This window comes from Neovison vison, chromosome 11 (assembly GCF_020171115.1).
Source record: "Neovison vison isolate M4711 chromosome 11, ASM_NN_V1, whole genome shotgun sequence".
Lineage (NCBI taxonomy): Eukaryota > Metazoa > Chordata > Mammalia > Carnivora > Mustelidae > Neogale > Neogale vison.
Window position 1 is genome coordinate 124,635,220 of NC_058101.1, and position 12,824 is coordinate 124,648,043.

Genomic DNA, 12,824 nt, shown 5'->3' on the forward strand with positions numbered 1-12,824 from the left:
AGGTGAGTATGGACAAATGGGAGAGAGACTTCTGACATCCATTCTTAATTTTTATAGTGGAAATATTTATATAAAAATCTTCATTAAAAATATAATGCTAAATTACTCTATGAAATTTATTATTAGATAATAACGTAATTTTATCTAGGCAAACTATCAAAAGTGACATTGAATGGATAAATTATTTCACACCTAAAGTCACCATGTCTAGAAGGATATGAAGAATATCTACAAATTAATCTTTAAAATTTAATGTCTTTACCTGTACCATGTTATAAGACAGAGCATTGAAAAAAAAAATCATCATTCTGTTTGTAAAGAAGGCCAAGCAAATACAAATATGTCCTGGGTGGTGGTCAACCATATACTTATTGCTGCTACCAATCCTGGCCCTCTATCAGGAATTATACATTTCTGGTTCACTTAATCAGGAATAATTTTCTTATTTGGTACAGTTAAGACAAATTTCATTCTTAATTTCTCATTAGATTTCCAAAAGACACCATATTAAAATTCAAACTATGCCAAAACTACCTAAGTGTGGTGTATGGGGAAAGGAGAGAAATACATCTCTAAACAAACCAGATCTACAGAAAATTGCTTCATTTTAAAATTTAATGTTATCGTTCCCCAATTCCCCTCTCCATTATTTTTGGTCCTACATTTATTCCTTATTCAGTATTTACTAATTTATTTTAGGTATAGCACTGTAATCAGCAGTAATGTGACTGGACTGCACAATACTTATTTTCCATTTATTTTCATAGAAACATTTTGGCAGTCAGTTTAGTTCATGGCGTCCTCAGAAAACCAAATAGGATAGAATATACACTATTTTATATACAAACTTGAGTCCTGAGAGCAAAACATAAAGGTTGAAAGAGAGGGGTAACTTCTCATTAAGGCTGTAAGAAATTTGAGAAACTTAAATGAGGAGATGCTGAAAACCCTGACTTCATTTTAACCAATCTCGAAGAGCTAGCTTAAGAATGTCTTGCTCAAACATTCATGACCAATGGTAAATGCGTGCTTGACATCACAATCAGGTTATATTTGAACTTCATCTTTTGCTTTAAGTTCACGGCATGTACCACTCAGATGTGTTCCCGACGATTCCCCACTTGACAACCGTGGGGTCATGGCAGGGGTGTGTGTAGTCAGCAGGAAAACAGATGGAGGAAAGCTGGGAGTCATGGCTTCAGGCAGAGAACTGAGATGGTAGGGAAGGGAGTGTGGGTATCTGGGAAGCACTTGCCCTGGGGTTCTGGCTGGCATCCTTGGTGGAACTGCTTTAATCCCGGGCTGGGCTATTGCGGTAATCAAAGGTGGTGGGAAAACCAAAGGCTTCTCTTTAAGAATGCCAGTTGTCTGTAAATGTTCGTCCTTTAATTTTGCAATATCATTAAATACTGAGGCAAGAGGTTGGAACTTGGGTTCCCAGCTGAGGAGATAATCCCAGAGGTAGTTGCCTCTTACATCGTGATTAGATGTTCTCTGGGTGGGAAGAGCCACGCACCTTGCTTCTCGATCATCTGAAATCAAAACGGACTCTCTCCTGACATCAGCCTGGATGCTCTCTTTTATCTCTGTCTTCTTTAGTGTCTGGAGTAACACGTTATTTGTAACACAGGTTGTGCCACAGCCTTCCCGATCTTCTTCGTCAAATGCATGGCCGCTTTCTGCTGGTTCAGCAGGGACCACCACATCAGTTTCTCCAGACAAGCAGGAGAGCTGGTCCGAGTCCCTTGGGATTCCAGAGTCTGGGACCCTGGACTCGCGGTCACTGAGGGCTGAGCCAGCATCCTTTCTGTAAGGATGCTCATTTATCCTCTGGATTTCCTTATCTTCTGCAGTCTCTCCTTCCACAGAGCAGTGGCCACTGGAGTTTGAGTGCCTGTACAGATTCACGATGTCCTTTTCCATGATACTTATTAAGCTCAGCCATTCAGGCAGGGTGTCTGCAGGAACCACCTCGTTACTACCCTCTTTAGTTTTCTGGAAGGGTTTGAGCATGCTGCCCTCTGTGGTCAGTCCCAGGCTGATATCTAAGGAGGACGATGTTTTCTTTTGTTCGTAATTGTTTGCTGCATCTTTTTGTTTATGTCTTAAAATCAATACAATTAGAATGAAGACGAGTATCAGAAACACTAAAAAGGAGACTGTGAGGCTGACTGAAAAGCCATAGCCTGATACTCCTGAGAGTTGTCCTTCTGAGAAAGAAGACATGTTCACGAACACTGTACAGACTGCGAACCTGGAGTCCGCTTTGGGGCTATGAGCAATGATTCTCATTTCAATGGCGTTTCGTTCATGGAACTGACTTCTTATTAGGAGAGGTGCTCCAGTCAAATAGATATTTCCATTCGTTTTATTCACTAAAAAGAAAGGAGATGGTGTCTCCAGCAAGTACAGCACGACTCCATCGATACCCGCGTCTTCATCAGATGCTTCCACTCTGCCAATCAGCTGTCTCACTTTATTCTTCTCTGGAAGGTTGAAAAAATACTTATCTTGAGTAAACACAGGTTCAAACTCATCTATCCCTTCAATATTTAGCCAAACCGTTAACGTGGCTGTTGAGTCACCTTTGTCTTTTGCCTGAATTGTGAGACAGTAATTATTGTCATTTTCATAGTCGAGGACTTGCTGAGTGTGAATATCCCCTGTCACAGGGTCAATGAGAAAGGGATCATGGTCATGAGGCCTCCCATGAGTGCCCGAACAGGGCGATAACACAGAATAGGTCAGTTCTCCATACGGACCTGCATCAAAATCCAAAGCATTTACGGAACATACGGTGGAGAGAACAGGCACATTTTCAGGAACAACACAATTTGAGCTTGAGAACATAAACTGAGGTGCATGGTCATTATCATCCTGGACATTGATAAACACAATCGCAAAAGAAGAATGCTTCTCTTCTTCATCTAAAGCTTGAACAGTTACAGTGAATTTTGTCGTTTCTTCATAATCCAGAGGTTTAATCAAATAAAGAACTCCAGTTTTTTCTTCCAAGTGAAAATGCCCCTTCTCATTTCCAGAGATGATGTGGTAGGTGATTTCTGCATGCAAACCCACATCATGGTCGTTTGCAGAGACCACAGTGATGTGACTCCCCAGAGGGGTACTTTCCCTGACATGGGCGTGATATTTCAGACTGTTGAATTTGGGAGGATTATCATTGACATCAAGTACTTCTATTGCTACAGTGGCTGTAGAGCTCAATGGAGGGAAGCCATGATCAGATGCGAGAATGACAAGCTTATGATTGGCAGCTGCTTCTCTATCCAGACTCTGAAGCAATACCAGGTAACCAACTTGCTTATAAGGATATTCTGAATGAATGAAACTAGTTTCCACATGGAAATTGTTCTGTGAATTACCACTGATGATGGAATAATCAACATGTGTGTTTTCACGGGTCCAGTCATGGTCAATGGTTGAAAATGTGACAAGTGTGCCTCCAATTTGAGCATCTTCCCTCAAGCTGAGATTATAATATTCTACAGCAAACTCAGGAGCATAATTGTTCATATCTTTTATTTCTACCTCTACTAAGGTAAGAGCCCTCAGGTCAGGAATTCCACCATCACTGGCCTCCACAAGAAACTGAATTGTTGATTTTTTGTCCAGAAGTAATATGGGATTGATAGTAAATATTGTGCCTGAAAAACAAGACATAGCATTTTAATGTCAATTTAAATTTTCCGGACCCAGGTTGTCAGCAAACATTTATCAAATATTTGCTAATATGTTTAGTTATTTGCCAGATTTGTTATTTAAGTTACAATCAAAAGTAAATCCAAATAGGAATTTAAAATTTTTATAGTTATGCTTTTGTAACACTTCAGATCCAGAAATAAAATTCCTGACATTCATTCTATTAAATATATGTGTCACTTGAAGATGACTTTGCTGAAAATGTCTCTTAACTTTATTTTTGTATAATAAGCTGCCACATTACCTATTTTTAAAGAAAACATATTCTTATTTGAAAAATCTATATCCTATTCTACTATCATAGACACATGTATAGAGACATTCTAACATAAAGATATTGATTCTGGAAATACTGGTTGACATTCACTCTAGTCAGATGAAGATAGTATATATGATAATACTGAGTTACAACTATTGCTTAATTATGGAGGTGTCTTTCCTAAAGCTCTTTGTTAATTCAGCAAGTAGATTTCCCTTAAATGAAAAACATTTAATACATTTTATTATTTTTAAATATAGAAATACATAATCAGAGTCTCACCATGAACTAAGTTGATCTAATAACATTTAATGTTTTTTTAAAGATGTATTTATTTTTAGAGAGAGAGAGGAGGGGGAGGGGCAGAAGGGGAGAAAATCTCAAGCAGACTCCACACTGAGCACGGAGCATGATGTGGGCTCGATCTCATGACTATAAGATCGTGACTTGAGCTGAAATCAAGAGTTGTACTCTTAACTGACTGTACCCCCCAGGAACCCCCATTTAATGTTTTAAAAACATTTGAATCAATATCTCATTGCAAAGCTTGTTAATAATTCATGTTGCTGCGTTAAATTAAGTGCTCAGAGTGACCACCTCACACACTTTGATGGGCTGTGGCCAGGAGAGCAGTTGATGTCATCTGAGCACATATACATCTCCCACCCCCGACCCTCCAAAAAAGAAAGGGAGGACAAAAGAAGAGCCAAATGTCTGAAATGTTTCTATCTATACATTAGCATTCACCCACAGGCTGTGCGGTGACATGACCTACTTCTGCCTTTTGAAACACTCCATGGGCCTCCTACCAGTATTCTGTGATTAAATTCTTCTTTGGGGAAATCCTGAGGTAATTTTTTTAATTAAGATATAATTAACATATAATATTGTGTTAGTTTCAGGTGTTCAGCCTAGTGATTTGCTATCTGTGTATATTGCAAAGTGATCTCCACAGTAAGTCTACTTACCATCCATCGTCCTGAGATTCATTTTTAAATCAGCTCTCACTTATGAAATAATGCAATGGTATGCAGAGATGGGGAACACATGGTGTAACAGGTCCCAGGCCCTATTCTTTTCTAGAGTGTGCTCTTCTAGGGACAATGTTTTGCTAATCATAGTATCATATCAAATTTAACTTTTACTATCTATCCATTGGTATGCTTTCTCTATGCAGTTCTTAAGTGTTCTAATCTGAAATCACTTGTCTAAATGCATTTATTTCATCACCACAATGACTTGCTTTCTGATAAAAATATAAAGACACTTGGAAGCCATCAAATAAACTGGAATACCACAATAAGTGTTCTCAGTAGAGATGCTTGAATAGTTTTCTGTTCAATTTTTCTGTCCTTATTGACTGTATTATGCTATTACTGAACTTAATATACTTGGCTTGGAAAAAAAAACTTCCACGCTCTTGTAACATGAAGTCCTCGGTACTAAATGAATCCCTTTGCCTTCATTTTGATTCTTGTTGAGGCCCAGGATAATTACCTAAACTGTCCTTGGTTGGACTGGTGAGCTGGGTGTTTACTACATCAGGGTCTCTGAAGTTCTGTGCATTTGCCAGCACGTAATTTTGCTTTCCAGACATTAAGATGTTGGAGAAGAGAAATAACACCAGGATTTGCTACCACAGCATTTGATGTGAAGAGAAATAAGAAGGGTGGCATCTATAATTCCAGAGGGGTGAGGTGGAAACATTTCAGGAGCATTTGGAAAAGATTATTTCAGGCTTCTACCTTGTACCTCAAACCTAAGAACACTAAAGCCACAATAAATAACTCACCATTCATTGGATCGATTGAAAATTCCTTAGAAGAGGAAAGGATTCTGTAAGAAATGTTCTCATTGCTTTCTAGGTCAGTGGCTGACACGGTCAGCACTGAGTACCCCAGAGGCACTGATTCGGGAACAGTGACCTGAAGGAAAAAGAGAGAAAGGAGCCTTGTGCTTACAGGTTAGAGATATTTTTAAGAACAGGGCCAGAAAATAAAACCATTGCATTCATTTTACTTATGGAAAACACATTGTAATTTATAGAGTTGATATATTAAAACATTATTTTGTAGTCCCAGGTTCAGGAAAACAAAGTTTAAAATTTTTCATTTAGTTTTGGTTTTTATTATGGAAAAGAAATCCATCTAAATTAGTTCTGCCTGGTAGAGGATAGTTAATAAGACCACTACTGCAGTATTACATACAGAGGGTCATTACCTAGTTTAGTTTCCCTTCTGTGTTTATGCTGAACCCGTGCATTTGCTACATTCAGAAGTCTTGAAGCCCATTTCCAAGTACTTAGTTGAAGGCTATTATTGTCCTGAATTTCATAAACATACACTAAGTTCTAAAAAAATAAAATTTCCACTTTACAATTTTGTTCATGATTTGTTTCTGCAAAATTTTTATCAGTATATTCCAAAAATATGCCAAAGAAAGAAAGAGTCTTCCCAAATTAAGTGCTGATAATCCTGACCACCATATTGTCTGATACCTTTGCAAATATTAGACCAGTTCTGATTGCTATGGACAGCTGGACTCCAATATCTACAAACTAAAAAAGAAAAAAAAAGATGCTATACATCTGTAAGAAACTGAAATGAATGAGCTCTTTCCTTCCATATGCACCTACCACAGCTCCAGAATATTGAATATACAACCCTCAGCATCAACTAAGGCACTAAAACCTATGGCTACTGACTACCTAAATCAGTCTGTAAACACTGGTTGACAACACAGTCTATCAACACTGTTACAGTATTCCCTATTCTTTTCTACTTTGGTTATGCTTTCAGCATCTCCTGAGGCCCTTTACCTGGTAAGAATCTTGAGAAAATACAGGTGGGTTATCATTGACGTCCACCACACGGACAGTGAGCATTCCCTCTGTTTCATGCACAGTATCCGAAATTTGGATGAACAGCTCATATTCAGTAACTTTTTCGAAATCCAGTGTTTTCACTAGCACCACTGCTCCAGTATTCCGATCAATAGCAAACTTGGTTCCAGGATTACTGTCTTTGGCAAAACTGAAGATGAAAGCTGGATTCAAATCCCCATCATGAACTGATATCTGAGTCACAACGGCACCAGGCAAAGAATCTGCAATAGTCATGACCAATGTCAGCCTCCATTAAAATCCGTCCTTTGAAACACTTTTCTTTAATAGTTCCATCCAAACATTTTAACTTCAAGTCCAACATGATTTGCTGTTTCTTGGCATGATTTCTAATACAAAGCTCATTACGAGCTGAACAAAAACTCTGAAGAATTTATGAGCCCAATAAAGTGAAAATTTACCACTGGGTAGGGAATTGAGGAGGTAGGGTATATTTGATTTTTATATTGCATTTTTTATCATATGCATGCAACACCATTCCAGGACCGAAAAACATTCTGAGGCACTTATTTCTCTTATGTAGTTTCTGTATTAAAATCATATATTTATGGAGGATATGGGTGGGAAGAAGGTTATTACTCAAAACATTAATATAAAGCATATAATTTTGAAACAAGCAAAATTTAAAGACAATATGTGTATAATAAGTTAGAAATACTTGGTTCCTTATACTTATTTTTGTAAAATTACTGCATTTGGGGTGGCATAGACTATGGAAATTTATCAAAACTATCCAGACTAGGAATCTATCAGAATCTTAGAGGAGAACATAGGCAGTAATCTCTTCGATATCAGCCACAGCAACTTCTTTCAAGATACGTCTCCAAAGGCAAAGGAAACAAAAGCGAAAATAAACTTCTGGGACTTCATCAAAATCAAAAGCTTCTGCACAGCAAAGGAAACAGTCAAAAAAACAAAGAGGCAACCCACGGAATGGGAGAAGATATTTGCAAATGACAGTACAGACAAAAGGTTGATATCCAGGATCTATAATGAACTCCTCAAACTCAACCCACACGAAACAGGCAAACACATCAAAAAATGGGCAGAAGATATGAACAGACACTTCTCCAATCAAGAAATACAAATGGCTATCAGACACATGAAAAAATGCTCATCATCATTAGCCCTCAGGGAGATTCAAATTAAAACCACATTGAGATATCACCTTACACCAGTTAGAATGGCCAAAATTAACAAAACAGGAAACAACATGTGTTGGAGAGGATGTGGAGAAAGGGGAACCCTCTTACACTGTTGGTGGGAATGCAAGTTGGTGCAGCCTCTTTGGAGAACAGTGTGGAGATTCCTCAAGAAATTAACAATAGAGCTTCCCTACGACCCTGCAATTGCACTCCTGGGTATTTACCCCAAAGATACAGATGTCGTGAAAAGAAGGGCCATCTGTACCCCAATGTTTATAGCAGCAATGGCCACAGTCGCCAAACTATGGAAAGAACCAAGATGCCCTTCAACGGATGAATGGATAAGGAAGATGTGGTCCATATACACTATGGAGTATTATGCCTCCATCAGAAAGGACGAATATCCAACATTTGTAGCAACATGGACGGGACTGGAAGAGATTATGCTGAGTGAAATCAGTCAAGCAGAGAGAGTCAATTATCATATGGTTTCACTCATTTGTGGAGCATAACCAATAGCATGGAGGACAAGGGGCGTTAGAGAGGAGTAGGGAATTTGGGTAAATTGGAAGGGGGGGTGAACCATGAGAGACTATGGACTCTGAAAAACAGTCTGAGGGGTTTGAAGTGGCGGGGGGGTGGGAGGTTGGGGTACCAGGTGGTGGGTATTATAGAGGGCACGGCTTGCATGGAGCACTGGGTGTGGTGAAAAAATAATGAATACTGTTTTTCTGAAAATAAATAAATTGGGGGAAAAAAAAAAAAACTATCCAGACTATGGAAAGACAAAGTATACATCATGCTAGTGATAAAAGTAAATTTCTAATATTATTCACCACCCCAAAGTCACAAAACAGATGGCATGCTAAATGCCTAACATACTACATGTGTTCTTTAGTCTGAACTTCATAAAAGGAACCTCGCTTTTAAGCTTACAAGTATGGGTACAGGTGGAGAGAAGATGTCAAGATACTCAGAACAGTTTCCCTATACATGAAACTCATGTAATTTTCATATTTCAGGCTTGAAAATTCTGGATGCATCAACCACTCCTTTACCCTATTCAGTATATGTTTTGATCTTTGCCCTTTGTTCTTGTGGTGTGTTGAGAACATTGTTGCATTTTGATGCTAAGGCACGGTGGTTAAGAACAGTACCTTCAATAAAAGCAAATGGAAGTATATCAAATGAGTGAGAGCCAGAACTGGAGAATTTTTTCTTTGTAGAATATTTTAGAGTATTTGTAGGTATCCCTATACATCTACAAATATATGCCTCTGTGAGTGGCAATTTGTCTGGAAACTGAACACCCTAAAATCTTAGAAACATCTTAGGAATAAGCTGGGTACTGAGAGGGAAAGGAAAGAGGCCAAGAGAGGGGCCAGCACTTTTTGCCCAATTGGGATTCATTGGCATACTGTGTAAAATTTTGAATTTTCTACCTCCACCGCTAATGTGATTAAAATTTTTCTGTAGGGACGCCGGGGTGGCTCTGTTGGTTAAGCCACTGCCTTCAGCTCAGGTCATGATCCCAGGGTCCTGGGATCGAGTCCCACATGGGGCTCCCTGCTCAGTGGGGAGTCCACTTCTCCCTCCGCTCTGCCTGCCTCTCTGCCTGCTTGTGTTCTCTCTTTCTCTGACAAATAAATAAAATTTTTAAAAAAGAAAAAAAAATTTCTGTAAATGCTGAAGTTGAGTTTACACTAGAGGAAAGCGATGACTTTGCAATGAGCATCCCTTCACTCATTACTTGCCAGTCGTATACCACAAAGACCAACAGAATTATCAGTCTAAGGACATTGCTTCTTAGACGAGCTTTAGAATGATCACCATAGTCAACAAAGTATGCTTCTTGATGGAGTACATTTTGTTTTTGAGAACTATCAGTATACACAAAAGCAGCTGTGGGGAATGACAGGTTGAGTCTGGGGAACCGACCTCATAAGGCTTAAAGGCAAATCTCAGCCTCAACATTTAACGTCTTTAACATCTGATATTTAACTTCTGGCCATCCATTTTCTATTCTTTGTAAGATGAAGACAGAAGCTGTCCATGTTACATGGTTTGTAAGGATTAGTACTTATATTGAACAGAACGCCTGTCTGGTAGATGATATTATACAAGATAACACCATGATTCCAAATCGGCATACTTACTCTCTGCAATTTCCACTGCTTCAGGGGAGAGAAAAGCCGGGGCATTGTCATTTATATCAGTCACCTGTATCTTGATCACACTTGTACCAGAAAGCCTGGGCATCCCTTTATCTGTGGCTTGCACAATCAAGCTGGTTTGGAAAAGAAACAAGAAATATAATCCATTATCCCGAGAATTCGAAAAACAACACATGTATCAAATATCCCATTGAAAACTAAAAAAATGAGCTGATTCGCTACTTTTATTTCTTCCCCTAGCTTCTACTAAATGGCATCATTTAAAAATTTATCTCATCAGAATGGTAGCCTGGGTCTGCCTAGGTGGCTCAGTTGGTTAAGCAGCTGCCTTCAGCTCAGGTCATGATCCCAGGGTCCTAGGATCAATCCCCGTGTCTGGCTCCCTACTCAGCAGGGAGTCTGCTTCTCCTACTGCCTCCCTGGACCCTCACCCTGCCCACCAGCTTGTGCTCTTTCTCTCACTCACTCTCTCTCACTTTCAAATAAATAAATAAAATCTTTTTCAAAAAAGTATGGTAACCATGAGAGACTACGGACCCTGAAAAACAATCTGAGTGTTTTGAAGGGGTGAGGGGTGGGAGGTTGGGGGAGCCAGGTGGTGGGTATTAAGGAGGGCATGTATTGCATGGAGCACTGGGTGTGGTGCAAAAACAATGAATTCTGTTATGCTGAAAAGAAATTTTTAAAAATTGAGATATTAAAAAAGAAGTATGGTAGCCTGAAATTTATTTATTTTTGACGGATTAAGAGCATCAAATCCAGCAAGACACTAAAGGGTCATGTGGCATTTAAAATAAATGAGTGATTTCTGGAGACAGACTGTAGAATTTAGTCCTTTCCTACCAAGGACAACTTAAAAAGTACAAACACCAATACCCATTCTTTGGGTAAGTAGATGGCCTCCACCCTACCATGCATGGCCTGGATATTACTATATATTTCCATTTTACTGTACAACAAAAGATAAAGCCATGAAGAGATTGCTTTGATATTGATATTCTTTTTAGATCCAAACTCAAAATCGATAGAAACTGTAGAATTAAGAGAGGATATTGCATGATTAATACAGATACAAAATGAATGATTGGCTAGAACTATAGAGTAGGGGAAAAGGCCATGAAAGAATTTACACGCAGTGATTTTATCTCTCTTGGATGATGGTACAACTATCTCTAGCAACTAAATTCAAAACCTTCTTAATGTCTTCAACTTCTCCATTTCTGTCACCAACCTTCCAAAACCCAAGTCATTGTGAGTCTTACAGATTTCTCCTCTTAATTACACTTGGACCAGTGTTCCCAACCATTTCAGTCCTGCCTTCAGAGCCTCAGATAGGCTGATCAACCATCCTGCTTTGCCCGGTTCTGAAGGGTTTCCTGGGACATGGGACTTTCTAAGGTTTTTTGTTTTTGTTTTTAAACCAGGACAGTCCTGGGAAAACCAAGATAAGTTAGTCTCTGTAACCTCATCCTCTCATCATCTTGACCTGGAATGTTCCATCTTCATTATATCCTTTCCCATCTGGAATATTTGTTCCCCAATCTCCCTACTCCAAGTCTCATCTGTATCTATCGATCCCCCCACCCACCCCACCCCACCACCACAACTCAACTGCTCCATCCAACATCCTGAATTGAAAACTGGACTTCCTTATTGAAAACTTATCCTTGGCTCTTCATGTCCATAAGAGGCAGTCCAGGCCTTGAGCTACATGACCTCCAATGACTTGGCTTCTGCCTGGAATCTTCTGACACAGCAGTCATCACCCTTTGTTCTTACTGACTGATTATCTGCCTCTCCTTGTCTTTTCTGTCTCTTGAGGGCAGGTGAGTTATCTTACTTGATTTAAAAAAATATATATATATATGCTGAGGGATGGTTTCTCAAGATTTGTCTGAAATTATGATGTATTATATGGCAACCAGGATTTAAGTCCAGGTCTTAGTTAACTGGAAAACCTGTGCTCAACAGTCTGAGTTCCAGTATGTATTTTCAACATGCCTCTCTTACATGCATCTCTCATGCCCTAAGGCATAACCATTAGCTTTCCACTCCCCTCTAAACACTACAATGACACGAGTTGTCCATCAGAAGACAATCTTTACCTCATAAGTGGTTTTAGTCTTAGCCCATGGTTGATACTACCCTTTAAGAAACTGAGTCTTGGAATTTGACACATTTCTACTTTCTTTTTCCTTAGCTTACCTGAGGAGTGGTCAATCTTTCCAATCTTACATTTTAAAGTGATGTAAAATAAGCATCAACTCTTTCTTGGCTTAAATCTCACTTAATAGCAAATAATCCCTGTTTATATACTATTCGTGGAGCACACAGGCTGCTTTCTATGCTATCAGAGCTGGGACATCAGTAAAACTACTACTTGAATTTCACACTTCTGAGCTTAGGATTAATTCCCTATGGAAAGTTTGTTTTGCTAGCATGAACATAAGTCAGGTACATATGGAAATATTTTACTAAAAATAAACAAATCATAACGTTCTCTGCCTCCACAGCCTGCCCCTCCCCAGTGTCATACTAAAAGCTTGGCCAGGTCATCAAAGTTATGGGTCTGTCAATTCTGCTATAGCTGCGATCACCTGGATTTTTGCAGCGGTACAGTGTCA

At 39.0% G+C, this 12,824-nt stretch overlaps 1 protein-coding gene across 1 annotated transcript in view; it reads right to left on the minus strand.

Annotated features, from left to right (window-relative positions):
* Window positions 1–601: 601 nt before the first annotated feature.
* Window positions 602–12,824, minus strand: part of DCHS2 (dachsous cadherin-related 2) — a 261,399-nt gene continuing 249,176 nt past the window's right edge. Inside the window, exons 17-20 of the mRNA XM_044224647.1 lie at window positions 10,183–10,313; window positions 6,798–7,084; window positions 5,772–5,904; window positions 602–3,665 (exon numbers count right to left, since the gene is read on the minus strand). Of these exons, the coding sequence (XP_044080582.1) occupies window positions 1,048–3,665; window positions 5,772–5,904; window positions 6,798–7,084; window positions 10,183–10,313 (3,169 nt within the window). The 3' untranslated portion in view covers window positions 602–1,047. The remainder of the gene's footprint in view (window positions 3,666–5,771; window positions 5,905–6,797; window positions 7,085–10,182; window positions 10,314–12,824) is intronic.